The sequence below is a fragment of the Fistularia commersonii genome, chromosome 7 (assembly GCF_037954325.1).
Source record: "Fistularia commersonii isolate RoL2024-O1a breed Wild chromosome 7, RoL_Fcom_v1.0, whole genome shotgun sequence".
Classification (NCBI taxonomy): domain Eukaryota; kingdom Metazoa; phylum Chordata; class Actinopteri; order Syngnathiformes; family Fistulariidae; genus Fistularia; species Fistularia commersonii.
The window spans coordinates 9526114-9548723 of NC_141290.1; the positions used below are offsets into that span (position 1 = coordinate 9526114).

Below are 22610 nucleotides of genomic sequence, written 5' to 3' on the forward strand. Positions count from 1 at the left end.
CTGCTGATGCAAGCGGCGCAGACGGGGTCGGGCGAGCGGCAGCTCCGCGGTGGGTGTCCTCCGCTTCCCGACGCAATTCTGGCTTCCCAATGACAAGGAGCAGACGTGGAGCCTGTCTTCAGGAGGTTGACCTGTCCACCTCTTGACCTTTCTTATCTGTTTCCTCCTGGCCCCCCCTCCTCCAAGGGTCACTGGGGTCGCCCTGCCTTTTTCCCCTTCTGCTTCAAAAGCTTATCTCCGTTCGTGGCCCCGGGCCCTCCTGGGTTGGTCCGCATTCTCCGACCCTCCACACCTGCAGACACCTGTGCTTTTGTCCCCTTTGCCCCCTGGCCCCCCTCCACGGGGCAGGAACACTGAGGGCAAATCAAACCCCCGCCATTGTTTCGCCTCCTCATTCAATGAGCAGGGGATAATGGCGGAGGAGGGATTTGAACCCTCACTCCATCCGTCATCCTGCGTCCCGTCGTTTCAAAGAGCTAATCCTTCGCTCAATTAGGGCTCCTGTGGAAGTGTGTGTGTGTGTGTGTGTGTGTGTGTGTGGGGGGGGCATCAAACAAGAGTTTGTGCAGCCCATCGGGTTTTATGGCTTAACTCAAACCCCAGGGGTGGTCGATGTTTTTTGTTGAAGGGCCCCTTTGTTTGGGGATGAGGTGTGTGATGGCCTTAACAGGTGTGTGTGTGTGTGTGTGTGTGTGTGTGTGTGTGTGGGTGAGACAATCCGGTTCAGACTGTTGGCATGGCATTCTTTCGTTCATTTATTGTTTATCTATCTGCACTCAGGGTGGTAGAAATGGTATGCAGTGATTGTGATTGGGTAAGTGTTCACCCCCGACCAATCACAGAGCCTGTTATAGAGACGCGCAACCGTTCACTGACAGAAACTCAGTCACGCATTCACATGTCAAATAGAGACAGCTGACTTTTCAACCTCTCATTCACACATCTGGACGACTCCTGCTTTTTGGAGGAACCCGGGCAACCCTGAGGAGCCCCCATGGAGAACACGGGACCTTCTCGCCGCCAAGCGCTAAGCTAACCGCTGCACCGGGAAACCATGTGTTGGACTCTTGTCGGACATCCAGGCGCGGACCAGAGGGAAGCTGGAGACGTGGAGCACGCCAGAGAGGACACACACACATACACACTGGTTTGTTTTCTCATTCCTCCACACACTCCGGCTAGCGGCGGGCTCCGAACGTCTCGCCGTTACACGTCTCCATATTTGTACAGCGGTGATTCAATTATATCGGAAAGGGCACGAGTGGGCAGAGCATATGGAACAGATTGTCCGGCTCCTAGTTTTACCCCCCCATCCCACCCACGCCCACCGCCCCCCACCCAGGGCAAATATACTTTTCACTTTACGCCCCCCCCCCCCCCCCCCCAACCGTTTTGAAGCTACACTTAATATTTCCTGGCTTTTTTAAATAAAAGGGGTAAAAATAAAGTTGCCGCGGATTTAAAAACATCCCTCGTAAGGAGCTGACCATCCACCTACACCCCCCCCCCCGTCCGTCCGACACACCCCACCCCTCCTCTACCACCCCTCCTCGGGCCTTTTATGTTGCGGACTCCACCGCGCTCCCACTTCAGACCGCCATAAACATGTCGTCCCTGATGACAGAGTCGGCCCCGGGACGTTTTATATAAATTGACCTCAACTACAGCTCATTAGGAGCCCTAAATTGGAACCATGCAGCCGGGGAAGTGTAAATGTTACAGCAGGACAGGACGGTAGCCTGGGCCGGGGGGGGGGGCCCTCTGCTCCCGTTACGAAAAAAAAACCCCTCGTATTCGCAATTTAACAATTTTGAAATATCACCGGTTAATCGTTATTAGCGAATCATCAAGATAGGTGTGTGTGTGTGTGTGTGTGTGAGTGTGGGGAGGGGGTGATCACACACACACACACACACACACACACACACACACACATGCCCGAGGCGATGTGCACTCAGTCGCGGAGCTGGAGGTCCACCCTGCTAAAGTATTTTTATTATTCAGAAATGACCTGAGCTACTTTAAAAAATGCTAAAAGCCCCGTGGGGGGGGGTTGAAGATGAATTCCTTTTTCTTCAAGGAGCGTCCAGCTTCACGTCATGGAGGGGTGGGGGTAGTCGGTGGGGGTGGCGGGGCTTTTGTTTGACCCGGCGTGACGCCGCCGAGGCTAACGGGAGCGCTTAGCCCTGCAAGGTAGCAACAAGGGAAGGTCGGGAGGGGGAAAAAACAACAACAACATCACCACGACCAAAAGAAAGTTGCCTTTAAAAACGTCTTTACTTCAACAAGCACCAAGAAGATCATCCCGCGCACGCCCTTTCACAATAAGACACTTCCTGTCCAGCCGGCCGGCGAGAAAACAAACAAACGAACAAAAAAAAAAAAAAACAAACCCTGCCGTCTCTTTTCAACCGAAGCAACGAAAGAAGTTACAAAAAAAGTAAAAGAAAATATTAATTCAAAATAGAAAAATAGCACGCCTGACAGCATCTATATACTGTTGTAAATATATAGTATATACAAACGAGGGGGGACCCCCTCATTATTTACGACTGTGCCAGGCGCGGTAGGCTTCACACTTCAAATGATTATATAGCAATAAGTTTACACACATCTAACTTCAGGTTCTATAAATAAATCTTTAAAAATCATAACCCCTAAAACTCCATGTTATAAATAAGAGAGAGAAAAAAAAAATCTTAATTTAAATTTTTTTTCTTTGGCCAGCTTGAGCTATCTTGCTTTTTTTTTTTTTTTTTTTTCCTCAGGCACTGTGTTTCCTGCGAGGTGCAAGATAATCTCCAATTTTTTTTTTTTTTTTTTTTTATAATTTAAAAGGCATAAATTAGATTATTTATGTAAATAAGGAATTAAATTACACACAACAGGAGGAAGAACAGCAAAACGGCGAGGAGAGACCGAAACTCCCACGGGAGTGAGTATCCGGATACATCGGATTTCTCTGAAGGCATGCAACGCTCCATCAGCTCCATCATCCTGACCCCCCCACCCCTTCCAACCCCCCCACCCTGGAACTCCCCCCCCCCGTTGTGGCTTCGGAGCTCTCCCTCTCTCTCCCTTCTGCTTTCGCAGATTAAATTTCCCCAGTGGTTTTTTTTTTGTCTCATTTTAAAGGCAGAAAATGTGTATGTGTGTGTGTGTGTGTGTGTGTGTTGACGCGTGAGCGCCGGCATACTTTCCTGTGCGCGCCGTCTGCTGCGTTTGTATCGGTGTGTGTGTATTCGCAGGCTTCGCCGCTGTTTATACATATATAAATACGTGTGTATATGTGTGTGTGTGTGTGTGTGTGTGTGTGTGTGTGCGGCCCACTAAGTGGAAAATGAAGTTATTCGTCATTTATTACATCAAGTCCTTGCAAACCGGGTCCGATGCTCCGTCTGGATCCCGGCGTGTTTCAGACGAGCAGCTTTGGAGGAAGGGGGGCGGAGTCAGATCTCCAGCAACCCGCCGCTGCCGCCGCCGCCGCCGCCGCCGCCACCGCTCTCCACTCCATTGGGCGCTCCGCCGGCCTTCTCGTCCCCGTTGGCGATGGGGTCGGCGACCGGGTTGGCGGCCACGCCGCCGCTGTTCATCTCCGCCGCCTCCTCGCCCCGCGGGTCGCCCTCGCCGCCCTCGCCCGCGCCGGCCTTCCCGTGCATGGCGGCGTCCGCGTGCGTCTTCTGGTGCTTGGACAGGTGGTCGCTGCGCGTGAAGCGCTTGTTGCACAGCAGGCAGGTGAACTTCTTCTCGCGCGTGTGTGTCCGCACGTGCCTCTCCAGCTCGTCGGAGCGGGTGAAGCGCTTGCCGCAGAAGAGCCAGTTGCACACGAAGGGCCGCTCGCCGGTGTGCCAGCGCAGGTGGGCCTTCAGGTGCGACGCCTTGCCGTAGACCTTCCCGCAGCCCGGGATGTGGCAGCTGTGCACCGGCTTCTTCCGCAGGGATGCCGCCGAGGCGCCCAGCCTCTCCAGCTCCTGGCAGTTGGGGCAGTCACAGGAGGACCTGGTGGGCGTGCCGCCGCCCCCGCCGCCGCCGCCGCCCCCGCCGCCGTAGCCGCCCGACCCCCGGGCCGGCTTCAACCCCATGGGGCTCTCGATGAGCCCCGCGCTCTGCACCGGCTTGGGCTTGTACATGTCCTGGGGCAGCATGTGCTGCGACGGCTGCAGGAGGTGCGAGGAGGAGCCCAGTCCCACGGAGGAGTACGGCGCCGGGTTGAGCGGCGTGAAGTCGGCGCTGTAGCTGGGCAGCTGCGGGCTGAGCGAGGCCTGCGGCGCCACCGGCTGCAGGGACGCCTGCAGCCCGCCGTCCGGCTGCGGCTGCGCGGCGGACAGCCAGTTGGAGTTGGGGTGGGCGTCCCACCAGGAGGAGGTGGCATTCACCGGCGCGGCGGTGATGCCCGGGTGGATGCCCGCTTTGTACCAGGAGCCGTACGGGTGCGTCATATCCAGAGAGGTGTAGACGCTGGTGAGGCAGTCGGCCGTGGCGTGGGCTTTGGACACTAAAAGCGACGGATCCTGGGAGACGGACGTCTGGAAAGAGTGGGAGAAAGGGTTATACTCTGCCGAGTAGCCTCCGGCTGACGGCGGGGGGCTCCCGGTCGGGGTCAGCAGTCCGCCGCCGCCGCCGCCGCCGCCGCCTCCTCCTCCCGCCGCGGCGAAGGAGCCAGTGTAGGAGTCCGCCAGGCCGCTGCCGTCAGCGGCGCGGCCGTTCTTCACCGCCTGGAGGTCGGAGGTCATGCCGTAGGGCTTCTTCCCCGGGGCGGTGCCGCCGGTCTTGCCGGGTGTCGCTGAATCCCTCGCTGGACTTGTGCTGCCGAACTTGTTGCAGGTAGCGGTTAACATAGCCAGAGGACTGGAGCCATAGCGTGAGTCTTCCTGAGGAAGAGGAGGAGACCGGAGAAGGGGGGGTGAGACCGTTTGTCTGGCCGCCGCCGCCGCCACCGCCGCCGCTTCTGTCAGTGTCAACTCTAATAAAAAACTTATGTCTGACTGCCACCGCTGGCTTTTCCTGCTCAAAGCGTTGGAGAAGAGGAGGAGTAGGAAGAGGAGGAGGAGGAGGAGGAGGAGGAGGAGGAAGAGGGGGAGGAAGAGGGGGAGGTGAATGTTTGTGCTGGTGAAGGTCCCGCAGCGCTCGCCTCTCCTGCTTTGTTTCGCTTGAAATCCGATTGCGGGCTTCCTGGCCCTCCTCAGGTGCCGCGGTCAAAAACCCGACATCTCGTTAAAGGCGGCGTCCCGGAGAAACGACGGAAAATAAAATAAAAAATAAATAAATCGATATTTGGCTTTCTCTAGGTGTGCGGGGAGGAGCGGGGGGGTGTCAACCATTGACCGGGTCAATCCCGCGTTACCCCCTCTCCCGGAAAAACAACCGACGCCGTACAAACTTCCACGAGGAGGTGATGCTCGGGCTCAGCCCTTCGCGGCGGTGACCCCTGCCCTGCTATCAAAGTCTACATTACAACTCCTCTCCTACCCCTCAAAATTGAAATGATCATTTTCTGCAGGACCGGCCGGCTCTCTGAGTTCCCTTGGACTGAAACAAAACTTCAGCACTTCACAGTAATACAACCGCCACCCTCTTCCGCGCTATTACACAGTAATAACGATGTAATAACAGTGTATTAATGGTGTAATAGCACAAAATCAAAAAAAAAAACGGCTTTTACAGACGGAGAGGAAAAAAATTTTTTTTTTTACTTACAATCACATTCCCTACCTCCAGAATGGATGCGGCCATCCCTGAGAAACTGAATCCTAAGGACGCAGAGGAGGAGGAGGAGGAGGAGGAGAAGGAGGAGGAGGAGGAGGAGGGGGAGGCGGGGAGCGGGAGACGCGCGGCTCGGGGGTCCCGGGACACTTTTGGAGAAGTCGCGCACCGACGCGGGGAAGTGTTTTGAGGCTCCGGGATCCCCGCCCTCCTCCTCCTCCCCCCGGATTACAGAGCCGCTGGGAAGAGATCGGGAGGCAGGGATGGACGGAGATTGGTGGATGGAAAGGGGGAGGAAGGAGGGAGGACGGAGGAAGGAGGAGGGAAGGGGAAGCGCCCCCCCCCTCGGGTGCGGAGCCGATCGGCGAGATTAAATCGCATGAATGGGCGACTCATCAATCAACCGATCGATTGATCACCGGATTATTACCCCTCCCACCCGAGTTTACCCCCCCCGGGATTATTTGATGTCTGTTTCATTTCAATTCAATCTCAAATGATCGAGGCTCAGGATAGAAGAGTGTAATATTCCCGCGGGATTACAGGATATCGAGTTGGGTAGAAACAAACAAATAAACAGACAAACAAACAAAAAAAGGGAAAAAAAGGAGTGAAAATGCGGAAACCGTGGCAGTCAGATTATAATCCGACCCCGGTCCTTCAGCAATAATCCGAGATCCCAGCTTCCGGTTCGTTCGAGTTTCACATCACGTGACTCTTTTTGTTTCCGGATTGTAATCCTCATCCAGATGGCGTTCTATCTATCTATCTATCTATCTATCTATCTATCTATCTATCTATCTATCTATCTATCTATCTATCTATCTATCTATCTATCTATCTATCTATCTATCTATCATAATGTCTTAATGTCTATCTACATAATGTCTTAAATATAATAAACACACATTATACATATATGTAATGTAATAATAATATATAAACACACATATATCAAAAACTACCAGAGGAAAAGGTAAAAAAATTGCACTGAATTTTATTGAAATAAAATAAACTAAACTAAAATAAAATGAAATAAAATAGAATAAAATAAAATGAAAATTAGAATGAACACAATAGGCCTCATCCTGTCAGAGCATCGGATTATCATTCTTTATCCATACGCTCACTGTGTGAAACTGACAAAATAAAATAAAATAAAATAAAATAAAATAAAATTAGAATGGACACAATAGCCTTCATCCTGCCATAGGATCGGATTATTGTTCTTTTCATCCATGTGCTCACTGTGTGAAACTGACAAAAACAAAACAAACAAAATAAAATAAGATAAAATAAAATGAAATAAAATAAAATAAAATAAAATATAATGAAATAAAATAAAATTGAATTCAATCAAAATTATAATGAACACAAACCCTGACCTGCCCGTCCGGGCCTCGAACCTGCCGGCTGGACTTCACCTGTCAGACGGAGAAGGTTTTAAAAACGAGGACAAATAAATCAAAGCGGCGGCGCTGAAGATGACCTCCTCCTCCTCCTCCTCCTCCTCCTGGTCCTCCTCCCCTCGCCTCTGTGGGCGTCTGCATTTGTGCAGGAGAGCGCAGGGCATTCAAATTGTTGTCAAAAATAAACATGTAATTTCTGTCCCTCTTTTCTCCTCAATTACAGGGCAGCGCAGCGCCGGGCTGGTCCGGGGCCGACGCTCACATCCCAGAGGATAAATATGGAAGTCTGCTCCCCGGCTAACCTCCCAGGAGGAGGAGCAGCAGGAGGAGGTGGAGGAGGAAGAGGAGGAGGAGGTGGAGGAGAAGCAGGTGGAGGTAGAGGAGCTGGCAGGAAGAAGAGGAGGAAGAGGTGAAGGAGGTGGAGGAGCAGCAGTGTGGATCTATCTATCTATCTATCTATCTATCTATCTATCTATCTATCTATCTATCTGTCTATCTGTCTATCTGTCTATCTGTCCATCTATCTATCTATCTATCTATCTATCTATCTATCTATCTATCTATCATCCATCTGTCCGTCTGTCCGTCTATCTATCTATCTATCTATCTATCTATCTATCTATCTATCTATCTATCTATCTATCTATCTATCTATCTATCTATCTGTCCATCTGTCCGTCTATCCATCTATCTATCTATCTATCTATCTATCTATCTATCTATCTATCTATCTATCTATCTATCTATCTATCTATCTATCTATCTATCTATCTATCTATCTATCTATCTATGTTTCTGTCAAATTATCTTTCTTTTTGTTTATCTGTCCATCTGTCAGTCCAACTTTCTGTCTGCCTGCATGTCCGTCTGTCTATCCTTCAGTCTGTCTGTCAATTTTTCTATGCATGCATCCCTTCCTGCTCCCTTCCCCTCATTAATGCTTTGGTTAAGTGAGTGAAATGAGAGGGCAGGTGGGAATCCTTCCCTCCCTCCCTCCCTCCGCTGACGCCTCCACTTTTACAAGACTGGTCGTAACCCAGAACTCTCGGTTCCCCTTTACTGTTCCCTTCAAACGACGGCGAGCGGCGTCTATAATTAGAGGACGCTTCAAAAAGGCCACTGGCGGTGTCGACCCCACGCTGGTTTTGGGTGGGCTTCCTTCCTTTTTTTTTTAATTTCGCTTCCACGATAACCCCCGCCCCCTTCCTGTGATATTGGGCGGGCCGGTCCGGTTCTGCGGTAGCGGCGCTCGAGTCGTCACGCGATTTAGACGGGTTTTCGACCGGGTCAGAAACCAAGTGATGGCGGAGTGTCGTCGGTCAACGCTGAGACCGTGTCGCGACTTCTCAACGCGAGAAGTCGTGGAAACGTCACGTCGGTCCGGTCGCGGGTGTCGTAAGGTTTCCTTGCGCAAGCGGAGTCGGGACGACCCAACAAGACGCGCAGGAAGCTAGAGGGGACACTAGTTATCCCGTGAGGGAGATCTATTTGCGCAAATTAGTGACATCGGTTTAGGGAACGGCTTTGCGCGGAAGGCAAACATCGACTTCGAGAGGCATCAGAGTCGGTACGATTGTCCTCAGGGATGCTACCAGGTGGAGGTGACAATGGAACTGCTTCCAGCGGAGTTTTTAGCGTGTATGCTAACGACGGAAGAGCGGCAGGAGAAGGTTTCACACGATGGTCAACCTCATCCCCTCCGTCGCCGTGTATCAGAGAAGGGAGAACGACACAAGCCTCCTTCTTGTTTGCTAACGCCACCCTAGTGTTTGACAGGGTGTCAGCGTGCGGGGGCGGTGAGTCATGCGACGGCGGATGCCAAATTACATATTCTCGTCTTTTTTCGGTGCCGATTATCTCACCACAGCATCTTCTGGGAACAGACTGAAATTTGTTCTGGGGGAGCCAGAGTCGAGGAACCGTGAGGAACTGCGCGGTGGAAACTCGGGCTCGCGCGGGCTCGTCGGTCGTGTCCTTCTTTGATCACACATTTCCTGCCCAGGAGTGGACTCGCAAGAAAATGAGGATCCCGGGTTCTGTCTGGAGAAGGTTTCCGTGCGTCTTTGTACGAGGTTAAAAGCGTCCGCGCTGCATCTCCACGCTCTCGGGATTGTGGCTCCTCGTTTTGAAGTTTCAAAAGAAATGTTTTGTGCGCTTGCAGATTCCAAAATGACCAACGCCTTGGACCCCACGCTGCGGTGGTTTGGTCCAGACCTGCGTTTGGCCCGGAACCACGGACCTTGCGTGAATATACAGTTATAGCTTTAAGGGACTCGAGGGCCTCCTGACTCCGACACGTCAATCCGATTGCCGCGCCGTTGAGAATATTGTGTTTTACTGCTGCTAAATGTACCGAGGAGCTCCGGTCAGCGGTCGGCCTTGACTTCCCCTCCTCTTCCTGGGTGTTCCCTGGATGCTGCTCCCCTCGCCGCTCGCTGAATCCGCCTCACGGAGCCGGCGGAGAGTCCCGATGTTAGCATCTTCGGGAGGTAAAACGACCCCTTGGCCGACCAGGTGGCCAGAAAATCACTTCCGGAGCCGCTCCCTGAACCCCTCCTCGGTGAACCCGATTGACACAATCGTTAGCGATCGAGCTACAAGGGTAGCGCCAGATCACCATTGGCTCCGGCAATCACTCCGAATTGGAGAAGGCAGAAGGTGTCGGTTGATGATTTTACAGCCATTTGCAAAGCAAATATGCCAGGCAGAAACATCTAACGCGGTTCCTTGGGGTCAGTTACGTCTTCACCTGGGGGATTGGGACACTTTTAAACTTCATGCTTTGTCACAAACCACCTGAAGGGTCAGTTCACCGTCAAAGACCCGAAGTGACGCATTAAATGGACACGGCACATCCTATGTTGCTGCACAACCGTTTGAGTTCGCTTGTTAATCCACATTTCCCCGTTGAGCCGTGTTTCCCGTGTCCCCCGACTCGCCAAAACCTGAAGAGTCCGCTCAGGTGAACTTGAGGAGATCCTGCGGCGGGAGCGATCGTCACGATGGCGCGGGGGAAGACATTCCAGAACTCTCGTTCCGCCTCTGCAGGCATGCAGCGACTCCCTCCTTGTGTTCTTTTTCATAGGAGGCGAGTTCATCCAGCAGGCAGTCGTCTTGAAATAGTAGCAAAATGTTTGCCACATAATTCGTCTCGGCGGTAACGTGAAGGCGCAGCGGCGGCGACGGCGGCAAAGAAGCACGAAACAAAGCGACGGAGGCTCCTGCTGTGCTTCCGAGCTGGATTGTGAGAAGGAAAAAACATGGCGCTTTCATGGACGAAAAGGGCCGCCACGGGTGTTCTAACGACGCGTTTATTCATTCGTTCATTATCTGAAACCGATGATCCTGCACTCTGGGTTTTTGGGGGGCTGGAGCCCATCGAAGGTGTCATAGGGCAAGAGGTGGGGTTCACCCTGGATCCATCACATGCACGGGTCACTCCGGAGGAAGGCCATGGGGAGGATATGGAGACCCCACACAGAAGAGGCCCTCGGTCAGAGTCGAACCGGCCGATACTACCGGGAGTCGGAGGCGGCTTAGGGGGAAGAGCCCAGGCCCCTCCGATGGGAAATGTCCTCGGACCATGCGCTGCATCTCCAGTTGCTCCCGATGGTCTGCTCTAGGAGAAGGCATCACGCCGCCCTTCAACACGTCGCTCAAAGATGCCGCTGAAACGGGGGGAGGAGCCGGAGAGAGGTTGGGGGTTCGAACCGACGACCTTCTAATTAGCGGACGCTCGTGTCGCGCGCTAGTTTCTTCGGCGCGCCTTCCTTTCGGTGGGTGAATGGACCCTCTGTTTTATGCATAGGTTTTAAATTGGTCTTCTAGTATCATTAGGCCATTAAAGCATCCATGCAAGTGTGTATAATGGAGGATCAATGGAATATCTCGCCATAATTCATTTCCCCTGACATTCCCCTCCAGGCTGCAGCCCTCAGAAAATTAACAATGTTAATAATACTGCGACGGAGGGGGAAAATTGAAATGATTAGATGTGTTTTACGTTGCTGCTGATGGAAATGTGGTGAGAGGGAATCAGGGTCAGGGATAGACTTGCCTTGCAGCATGACTCTGTGCTATTTTTCCAGGCTGTGTGGTCAGAAGATTCGGAGAGCTTGTCAACGGAAAATGAGAGAGCGAGAGAAGTGGCGGGGAAGGGGAAGGAGGGAAGGGAAGGCGAGGGGGGAGATGTATAGACCCAGAGACCGGGAGACAGGAAAAGGGACAGAGAGAGACGGGGCGGTGGGTATCTACGGCCACTCTGTCCACGCCGACAATGCTCTTTTTCGGGACGTGAAACGCGACAACGTGCTTTTAATAAAGTGACCTGCCCCGGGGCCCCGGCGTGGTCTGCCTCTGCTTCGGGGCAAGTCGGTGGTTTTGGGTAATTCAACCACCGACGTGTTGCATTTCAACAGGCGGACAGAATGTAGCCCTGCGCCAGACATGTAGTCTTGAGGAGCAGCTCCCTCCCAGGCCTGACGCCGAGCGGTACGAGTCCCGGCTCTTCGCAATCGAAGCGCGGCGTTCAAGAGAACCCCGGCGACGACTAGAACGTCTCGCGTTCGCACCTCCAGCAAAGTCTGGAGAGCTCCCGTCCGGCTGTGACCACACGAGTCAGAAATAAACACAGCTTGTTTTTTTCCCTCCGTGGAGAAAAACATTCACCGGCTGACATCGCCATTATGCCACTGCCGTATTGCAAGCGTTGCGAAAAGCAGGTGGACACACTCCTCGGGGCATGGATGGGGTGGGGGGTATTACAAGTATGTATCAACAAGAATCGGTGCCGGGAGCACAGAAGTCCATCTACTCCCAAACAAACCCTGGTCTACCGCCTCCTTGCTGTACACAAACTGGCGTCTGGCTTGTAATCTCGGCGTCTGTCGCGCAGACCTGCGGCCACCTAATGACCCTGGCAGGCGTCACACGTGCAATTGCCCGGGATGGCGCAACGACGGCTCCTTTCAATATCTCGTACATATACTTTGGGGAAATGAGAGGGACCGGCCGGGAGCGCTCGTGCTCTCTGCGGGTCTCCTCTGCAGGGACAACTGAAATCCTCAATGGAAGCTTGTTTTTAACATTTTTTCACCTGGAGAATATAGAGACGTGCTATGCTGGTACGCCTCCGCAAAGCAACATTAGCAATGCCAAAAACATGATGCCTGTGTGTGTCTCTTTGTCGTCAGCATAGCATGTTCACACTTTCTGTAAAGCAATGTCACAGCTAGCACGCTCACATCCAGCAACAACGAGTGGTTGGCTTTGTTTGTGAGCAAGAGCAGGTAAGAAATCACACATGCACACATGCCCGTTCATGCTTGTTAGCATGTGTTAGCACGCCTGGAAACGTGTCCACACCAACAGACACGTAGTCATTTTAGCTGGTTAGCAACAAGAACTCCCATTTTATGTGTTCTAGAAGTCCGTGCTGAATCTAGCTGGCATATTACCATCCCTGCAAATGCGCCTCCAATACAACACACACACACACACGCACACACACACACACTTACACACACACACACACACACACACACACACACACACACACACACACACACACACAGTTGTTCAAGCTAGCTGTCGCCAACAAATCTTGGACCAGCTTCCACACAGATGCATGTTCTAATAGACCACATTCAAGCGAGTTAGCATGTCAGCAACCCTGCAATGTCATTTCCGATAGCTATTAATAGTGCATGTTTACATTTGTTTGCAGGTTAGTATGCCTGCAAATTTGTGTCCACACACACACACACACACACACACACACACACACACACACACACACACACACACACACACACACACATACACAAATCATATTAGCTGAGTTATCACTGAAAACTTGTATTTCGACGTTCTGTACATACACGTTCACGCTAGTTAGTGACTTAGAACATCTGCAAATGTGCGGCCCATGATCACAAACTTGCACGCACTCACTTTAGCTTCGTGATAACCAATAATTTGCATTTTGGGTGTTCTAAAAGTGCATGTTTACACATGGACGCTGGTAAGTATGCCTGCAAACATGCACACACACACACACACACACACACACACACACACACACACACACATATTTTGGCTTAGCTATCACCTACAGTTGTTCGATTTTGTGTGTTCTAGATGGACTCATAGATAGCATGTTAGCACACCTGCAAATGTGCGGCCCACAATCCCAAACTTACCCAAATTAATTTTAGCTTAGCTATTGCCAACAATTCCCATTTTGAGTGTTCTTGAAGCGCATGTTATTTAGCAGGTTAATACGCCTGAATCCACACATCCACACATCACAAATGCCAGCACACACACACACACACACACACACACACACACACACACATACAAGCACACAGTCACTTACGCTATTGCCCTCAACTCACATTTGACGAGTTCTAGAGACACACGTTCACGCTAGTTAGCATGTTAGCACACGTGTGTCCCAATCCGGGCCTCCCCCTGCTCCCTGGTCTCAGAAGGTGTGCCGGCTCCCACATAGCACCCCCCACCCCGCTTGGTTTCCATATATTTAGCCCGCACCCCCAGACCCTGACAGCAGCTGGTGCTGAGGTTTGGGTGGGAGCTCATTACTCCTTGGCGGAGCCCGGCCAAAAAGGAGGGGAGGGGTTTTTCTTTTTTTTTAAAGGAAGAAAATTGAGGTTTTCTTTTTTTGGGTTACTTTATTTCGTAGGGCGAATCCAACTCCATGCGTCGTGTGATCTGTTCCATGTGTGGTGCGTGTGTGTGTGTGTGTGTGTGTGTGTGCCACCAGCAGTCATCTTTGGTCCCCTCACCCGAGCTGCAAATAACTTCCGTTCTCCTTGATTTAATGAACCACCCCCAACACACACACACACACACACACACACACACACACACACCACCCGGTAATTCTCATTTGCGCCAGAAATCCCACTTGGGCGAAACCACTTCACTTGCAAAAACTAAGTATCCTCGAGTACTGCTTGCTATCTGCAGTGCTCAATCCGCTTTCAGTTGAAGTAACACTGCGTCTTTATTTCCTTAAACCTCCTGAGATCCACTCGAGCTCTGTGGTCTGCCGCGCTCGAGACAGAAACCTCCATCTCCGCGGCGTCCTCACCATTAGTCCGAGGATCCTTCGGAGCTTTACATTTGATGTCCCGGCGCCATAACGATGTGGTTTGGAGGACTGGCGCTATCGTTTATTTACGGGAGACGCATTGCGCCGGAGGAGAGGGGTATTATCTTCAAATAGGGTCAGGGGAGTACGCGTGTCTCGTCTGGCTGGCCGAGGACGCTGACCGAGGGTATCGGGTTGCCCCCCCCCCCCCCCCCGATTTTGAGTGATTGTGTGGAGCAGACGCGAAGTGTTCCTGATTTGTATTTCCTCTTGTGAAGAGGAGACAGATCCGCGGGGAGCGTCACCCCCCCCCAAAACCAGTGTGTGTCTTCTAGAAGCGCATGTTCACGCTAGTTAGCACGCCCAAAAACTCACGTCCGCATACACACAAGCATTTTAGCTTCGTTATCACCGACAACTTCAATTCTGTGTTTTTAAGAAGTGGACGTATCAGCTAGTTAGCAAGTTATCACACTCGAAAACCTGTGATAGCTTGGCTATCGCCGACAAGTCACATTTTGTGTGTCCTAGAAGTGCATGCTTACGCAATTTGGTACGCCTGCAAACTCGGGTCTACCCGCATACAGTTGCATATCAGCTTAGCTATCGCCGACAACTTGCATTTTGTGTTTTCAAGAAGTGCACGAGCACACTAGTTAGCACGTTAGCACACTTGCAAACCCGTGATAGCTTAGCTATCACCGACAAGTCACATTTTGTTTGTCCTAGAGAGGTATTTTCAAACTAGTTAGCTTGAAAGCATGCCTGTAAATCCCCACACACCCAGAACCATTTTACCTCAGCTATTGCCAACAACTGGAAATTTGTGTGTTCTGAAAGTGCATGTTTAAGCTGGTTAGCATGTTTGCATGCCCGCAAACACATATCCACAAACACATGTATACACACGGTCATTGTAGCCTATTGTGTATGTTATGTAGCTATTTCACACAACTTGCATTTTGTGATTTCTAGAAGTGCATATTCAAAGTAATTAGCGTGTTAGCATACATGAAACCAATGCGTCCACATACCCACATATGCAAACCTCAATCCCACATTTGTTCTAGAAGTGCATGTTCATGCTAGTTAGCACTTTAGCACACATGCAAATATCCACACGATAGCACATATGGTCAATCCAGCTTAGCTTCTGCCAACAGCTCACATTTAATGTTTTCTAGAAGTGCACTATAACACTAGTTAACACTGTAGCTCACCTGTAAACTTCCACACATGCAGACATTTTCGCTCAGCCATCACTAACTACCCATATTTGTGTGATCTTGAAGTGCACGTTCATACTAGTTATCCCTTTAGCACACCTGCAAACATCCACACACAGTCAATTTAGCAGAGCCGTTGCCAACAAAGTACATGTTTTCTATTCTGAAGGTGCACGCTCACGCTAGTTAACATGTTATACTGCTGCCCCCCTCAACTGAGGTGCTCCTGATCTGTATTTCCGCTCGAAAAGACGACTCAAATCTGCGGGTTTGATGGAAAGAAGCTGGCTGGAGGGGCTCACTGGGCCCGGTCTGGGGGAAAACCGTACCCGCGGGGCCTCGTGCACGGGCATCAGGAATAGAAAGGATATTACAGGCAGGTAAAATAAGCACGTTGCAACTCGAGGGGGACTTTTATTACTTAAAGCCCAAAAAAACCCTGAAATCAAAACAGAGAGGCCGATGCTTTGCCACATGTGTGGAAGAGGAAGCCCGTCTTCTCCTCCATGGACCACCCAGCGTTTCACCCACACACACACACACACACACAGACACACACATAGACACTGGATGGTGAACGCTGGGTTGTTGGCGTACAAGCGTCGACCCGTCTCAATGGGAAAACGACAGGTCTGAAGGCGTAGTTTACTGCTCCCCTGCGAGCGCAGGGATTCGGGGTTCTGAGCTTCAAGCAGAAGGTCGCGGAGGAGAGCCGGATAGCCTTTGTGTTTTTTTTTTCCGATTTCAGGGCCGAGAGATAAACAGTTTCCCCCGGCGCACCGGCTGAGTCAACCAGAGTGCAAATGTAGAAATTCTCCCAAAGCCTGACCGAAAATAAAGAAGAGCCCGTCCTTCCCCCCACTTGCCTGAAAGCCGCAGCATGTGGTCTACTCTGCTGCTGCTCTAAAAATGGCAGGCGGGCGGGCGGCCGGGCGGGCGGGCGGCCTCGGGTGAAGCCCAGAACAGCCTCCGCCGTAATGGCCGCGTGGGTGTGGCCCCTCGTAGATGGCTTTTGAGGGGGCCCCTCCCGGACGCCCGCGCCCCTTGCCAGTGCCCAAGGGCTCCAGGCTGCCTGACCAGAGACACCGCGATGCGGCCCACGCTGAATCCAGGCCGAGCCGGGCTAGGGCGGGCCGGGCTGGGCCGGTGGGCCGGCGGCTGCTCGGCGGCGGCGGCTTCCCCACGCTCCTGCCCTCTGCTGGGGTCGGGAGGAAGTGAATGACAGCTCACGCGTCCTGGGCAAAACGCGGGGACGTCTTTGTCCACGCACCTGTTGGGTAAAGCGGATCTTTGAACACTTGGCAGAATTTAAATAAACTAATTATTATCATCAGAAGGACGTAAACTACTCTTAGACGCCTTCTGTCACATTTCAGGTGCATCTGCAGATTGGTCGTACCACCAACTCCCATAAGGTAAGTTGTGGTGACTTGTAGTTCACAAGTGGTGGTACTTGAACAACATTTCAGATGAGGTGCGACACTTTGCACTAAATCATTCATTCATACATTCATCCATTCCTCACACTGCTTATATTTCCCTCAGGGTGGCGGGGGGTGGTGGTGGTGGTGCAGAGTTTATCCCAGAAATCATTGGGGAATAGGCGGGGTTTCCCCTGGATCGATCACGGAGACGTACGTGGAGACGTATAACCATCCACCTTCTCATACGGAAATACCAGAAACACCAATCATCCTGCGACTTGCCGTGGGTGACTTTGCTAGCGAGTCGGCAAGCTCGGTAGATAGCGGTGGGGAATATAATTCTACCATGCCTTTAGCTTGTCTGCAAGAATGTTGATGACACACCGGCACAGCGGGACTAGCCTAGCCCGAGACCAGAGTAAAAGGGGGTTAGCTGAGGAGAAGATGGAGAGTGAGACTTCCCCTCCCTGAAGATGCTAGCTTCTCCTTTGACTCTGGTTGTGTCAAGTAGCAGACAGGCTAGCGGTGGCTCTTTTACTCAAAGCAACACTTAGCTTGTATGCTAACATCTTTCATGGCTGCTCCGAAGGATCAACAGCAGCTAGCTGCCCGCACAGCTAATTAAAATGTCAGCTGTCATAGACACAACCAACCAGCGCAACATGCACACCACCCGTTGGCACCCAGCTACGCTACGCTAGAATCCCACAGGTGCGTCGGTCGAAAACCAACAAAAAAAACAGTGGTTTAGCTATGGGCTAAACATCCCAGAGCGCCGGATGTCCGCCGATCTCGACCATAATGGAGCTCCGTTTCCTGTTTGTTCTTCTCGGACATGTCGTGTCGCTCACTCCTTGACTAGCGCGCCATCCCTCCGCGCTCCGGGCCTCGTAATTCTCCGGCAACCGAAGCGCCGGGCTCTGACGTGGCGCCGCCTTCCGCTCAGAGTCGATTTGCGGAGCCCCTGATCATGTCGGCTGTTGACCCCCGTGCTCCCGCACCCGATATGCGCTAAGCATGTGTAATACATCACCGCGTGGGCGCAGTTTTGCATGTAAAACTGCACATCTGATTGTAATGCAGCCTGAGCGGCGATAGAGAGTGATAGGAGCCGAGGCCGCCAGTCACCTTCTGGTTCGAATCAGCGGCGGGGGGATCGGAGGGGGGGCCGCGCTCGGTAGGTTGGTCTTTTATTGTTTCTCCCCTTTGGTTTTAAACAGATCTGCCTGTTTGTGGAAGTGTGGCTGGCGGTCGGCTCCTCAGCTGGCAAGGCAGCGGCGTTTAATTGCCCTTTGTTGTGGTGGGCTGAGGGGGGTTAAGGGGGTGGAGGGAGGCCCCTGCGGTCACCGCTGCACAATGGTGCTTTGCCCTCCCGGCAAACGTGCGCACACACGCACCCGCACATGGCGGGCTCGCGCACCCTCGTCATATTCGAGCAACGCCGACACCAGGCCCCTCTGACATAAAAGCATCTGTAGCGTCTTTAGCCGACAATTTCATCAGCGGCTATCTCCTCGTGCGAGCGACAAAAAACATTAATGTGAAATTTAAGAAGGCCAGAAAGAGTGAGGAGGAGCCGGGGGATTGTTGTCGTACCTGTCGTCGCGCGCTAAAACGCGAGATAGCTGCTAATATTAGCCAGGTAGAGACGTTTCTAACTTCTCCTTTTGCACCAGCTGCTATTAATGAACATGTGTCGCCCATATTTTTGTGCTTGTCAGCCATGTTTCCGCACAAGCTGGCCATGTTTCTGCGCCCGTCGATGTATTTCTGTGCATGTCAGCCATGTTTGGGTGCTTGTTGGTCCCGTCCTGCGCATGTTAGCCGTGTCTCCGCATGAGTCGACCGCGTTTCCATTCACTCGGCCATTATTTTACACATGTCGGACATGTTTCCGCACGTCGGCCGTGTTTCCCCGCGAGTTGGCCACGGTTCCATGCATGCCAGCCATGTTTGTGCACACGCCAGCCATGTTTTTGAGCATGTCTGCCATGGTTCCATGCGTGTCGGCCTATTTCTGCTGTGTTCCTGTGCTCCTTTGCCATGTTTCTGCACATTCCATGCATGTTTCCATGTATGTCGACCATGTCTCTGTGCACGTTGTCCATGTCGCCGCACTTGTCGGCCATCTTTAGCGGATAAAACGGTAGAACCGGCTTCTGACCGGTCGGCAGGTCGGCGGTTCGGTCTCGAGCTACTCCTGTCTGCATGCCAAGGTGTCCTGGAGGAAGAGACTCCAGCGGCGCGTGTCGGCCATGTTTCTGCCCATTGTGCTGATCATCTGGGGCGGGTCGCCTTTGAGTTTCAGCCCTTTTTTTTTCGCAGAATTTCTCTTTTAGCTGCAAATTTCAGACCGATGAAGGGTAAATACATCCCTGTCCTGCTTCCCCCGCATCTCCAAACGCGTCTGACGCCGTTTGGGTGCGAGCGCAGGTGTGGCTCTGGGTGAAACACGCCGGGGATTACGGATCTTTCCGGGTCGGCTGAGCGGTTTGGGAGATGGGGTTCTGCGGCTGAGCCTGGGTGTTTATCGGCTTTGTGTCGTCGTCGGCGGCAGGCGGAGCCTCATCCTTCTTTTTGTTTTCTTAAAGGAGAAGAAAAACCAAAGAAGCAGTAGGAGGGAAAATCTCAGAGGAGACAGGAAGTACTCCAAGGACAGCATCCGGGTTTGCCGCTGCATCCGCTCTACTTTTAATTGAATTGAACACCAAACCCGCGACGTTCGTGTTCAGGATTGACGGGCGCGGGGATTAAATCCACAAGACGACAAATGAATACACTTTCGGTTAAAAGGTACAATTTTCTCCGGTGCAGCTACTTACCAGGCGGTTCAGGGGTTGGTTTGATGGACGGGGTTCTCCAGCCTGGGTTCCCTCCATGTTCTCAGACCCACCGAATTCCACAAAAACCAGGTTAGTAGAACACTCCAGGCGCGAATGAGTGTCTCTTGATTGACAGGTGACAAGCCCCGCCTCTCACCTTGACTCCGCCCTTATTCAAGCTGTAAACACAACATGTACAAAGAAGTAGTTCTTCATCATTGGTGTTAATATATGAATGACACACACACGCACACACACAAACACACACAGGAATTAGCTAGCCCGCGTGTGTCTTCGTAATTACCCGTTTAGCGACGGCCGCTCTCCTCTTACCGTCCAGCTGTTTGCCTCGCCACAGGATGTGACATCATCGCTCGCCAGCCGCCGTACGACGGCGTGCGCAGGAAGCGGCTTAGCAGTGCAACGAGCGCGGGTTTATAAGGGATTAACTAAGTGTCGGGGGGGAAATAAAGGGAATTATGGCAGAATAAACAGAGGCGGGCCGCTTTGTGTATTTGTGCTGTTCAGTAAACGGCCAAGCGTATAATTATCACATTTACGAGGAGGAGCCGCCGAATAATGGGTCGCAGTGGGTGTAGCGGGGCAGCGGCATCCTGCCTTCACCCCCCCCGGACACACACACACACCCCAGTGTGTGTGTGTGTATGTGTGTGTGTGTGTGTATCTGAATGATGGCGCAGGTCTTCGATTGCGTCAAAGCAGGTTGTGTCTGCAGGAGGTGGGTCGGCGGGGTGCTCATGACTTCACACACACACACACACACATACACAAACACACTCCGTCGTGCACGTGTGTTTTCCCAGAACACTTTGCATCCCCATCCTCCGTCACGGTGGCTTCCGCGCTCCGTCAGCGGCGAGCCCTTTTTGTTTTTTTTTGTTTTTTTGTTTTTTTTTGCCCCCCCCCACACACACACTCTTTTCCATTGATGCACTTACTGTAAAGTGCCCCCCCCCACCCCCATATAGGCTGACCACATCAACTCGGCCAATCACTGATGACTCATTACGCGCTCATAAACAGAACAAAGCACAAACAGTCGTCACGGCGGCGGTGGCGGCGGCGGCGGCGGCGGCGGCGGGATGCGTTTACACATGCAGTGCAGCAGTCTTTCTCTCTCTCTCTCTCTCTCTCTCTTTTCCTCTCTTTCTCTGTCTGACACACACGGCGCGGATGTGTGCGGAGGGAGCAAAATGCTGCGCCACTGTAATTTTTGGATATGAAAATGGAAACTGGCACCAATTAGGGAAACCAATAAAGTAACCTCAGTCCGGCGCCGTTGCCAAGCGGTGGAGGGGATTTGACTGGAAAGTGTCGAGTTTCACCCGGGGCCTTTAGTTATCGCTCAGATAACATCATCCAGTTTGGTCCCCCGGATTCAGACGTCATAGATTTGACTGTTCTCCAGCGGTGGAAGGGGGAGGGGGGGCCCTTGGTAAGTCCTCGCCCCGGGTCCCCAAAAAGCAGCATCTGCGGCCCTGCTTATTTCCCGTTGTTTACGTCCGCCGACGGTGTTATGATATGGTTAAACGCTTACCGATTGTGTCCCCTCCCGGGATTAATAGTCTGTTTACGCAAGGAGGTGAAGGACGGAGGCCGACACGGTGGCGGGATGAATCCCGCTCCTGGATGGAGACGCGGTAATGGGGTAATGGTGGCGCAGCCCTGTGGTGATGATGTGGTGTTGAGAGAGGAGGATGGAGGAGGGGGTGGAGGAGACCTGAGCTCAGGGGGAACCGCTAAATGTTGCCACATTCATCTGCGGATCACGTGATCGGCCGCACACATAAGAAAAAAAAATGGATTTGCAACGCACAGACGGGCCGACCGCTCACTTTTGCGGAGTCACAAATGTACACGACAAGACACCATTAACCTGGACGCTACAGCGGCCATGTTCCGCTTGTTTCTGCCCATTGAACTTATTTCTGCACGTGCCAACCCTGTATCTGCGCTGTTTTTCCGCGCGCATCTACTGCTTCTCTGCGCACGTCGGCCGAGTGAGTGTGCGAGACTGCACATCGTCTTATGTTTCTGCCCGACTTAACCATGTTTCTATGCTTGTTGGCCATCTTTCTAAACACGCCAGCCACGTTTCTGCGCACGTTGTCTGTTTGTCGGCACACCCACCATGTTTATGCGCTTGTTTGCCATGTTTCCGTACCTGTTGACAATCTTTCTACGCGTGTCGGCCATTTTTCTGCACGTCGGCCAGGTTTCTGCGTCACCCGCAGATGCTTCCGCGCACGGCAGCGATGTTTCTGCTCTTGTCTCGTCTTTTTTACGGATGGCAGTTATGTTTCCTCATCCATCGGCCGCGGCGGACATATGCCCGTGCATGTCAGCCATTTTTCTATCCTCAGCCATGTTCCTCTTGAGTTTGATCCACTTATATTATTACCGTTTTCTTTGCTCATGTTTCACACTTTGCAGGACGCCAGGCTGCCGCCGATGCCTTAAGAAATGCACTGTAGTCCAGAGCGTGAGCGTACAGTACATGTCCATGAATTAAACATGGAACGGGGGGAAATTATGAATCCAGGGTATGGACGTGCGTGAAATCAGATGCAGGACCACAACAGAACGCGTCCAGGGTTCCCCAGGAAGGGGAGAGGCGGGGAGGGGGGGACAATTTGCAGCACAGACGTGCAAAACATCCGTCTCGCAGGAGCGCCGTTCTGGGTGATGCAAATATATGCACGCACACACACACACACACACGCACACACATGAGGGGAGAGGGAAAAAAAATGTGTGTTTTCCTTCTTTTTTGCATGAATCTTCCCCGCAATGACTCATGGATCCACCGAAATAGTTTTTGCGCGATGAGAACAGCTCCGCTCTGTGCCGCCGTTTGTTTTCCCAGAAGGCAGAGCGTCTCTTCGAGC

The 22610-nt window shown here is 52.2% G+C and overlaps 1 protein-coding gene and 1 long non-coding RNA gene across 2 annotated transcripts; both read right to left on the reverse strand.

The window, feature by feature from the left end:
* Positions 1-2258: 2258 nt before the first annotated feature.
* sp7 (Sp7 transcription factor) lies at positions 2259-5733 on the reverse strand. The gene is made up of 2 exons (XM_086149717.1): positions 5698-5733; positions 2259-4871 (listed from the first exon to the last, which is right to left on the reverse strand). The coding sequence occupies exons 1-2, from the start codon at positions 5731-5733 to the stop codon at positions 3450-3452; spliced, it is 1458 nt and encodes a 485-aa protein (XP_086005843.1). The 3' UTR covers positions 2259-3449.
* Positions 5734-15855: 10122 nt separating this feature from the next.
* LOC147232699 (uncharacterized) lies at positions 15856-19880 on the reverse strand. The gene is made up of 2 exons (XR_015106387.1): positions 19702-19880; positions 15856-16725 (listed from the first exon to the last, which is right to left on the reverse strand). It is a non-coding gene; the product is annotated as an uncharacterized LOC147232699 (long non-coding RNA).
* Positions 19881-22610: the final 2730 nt, after the last annotated feature.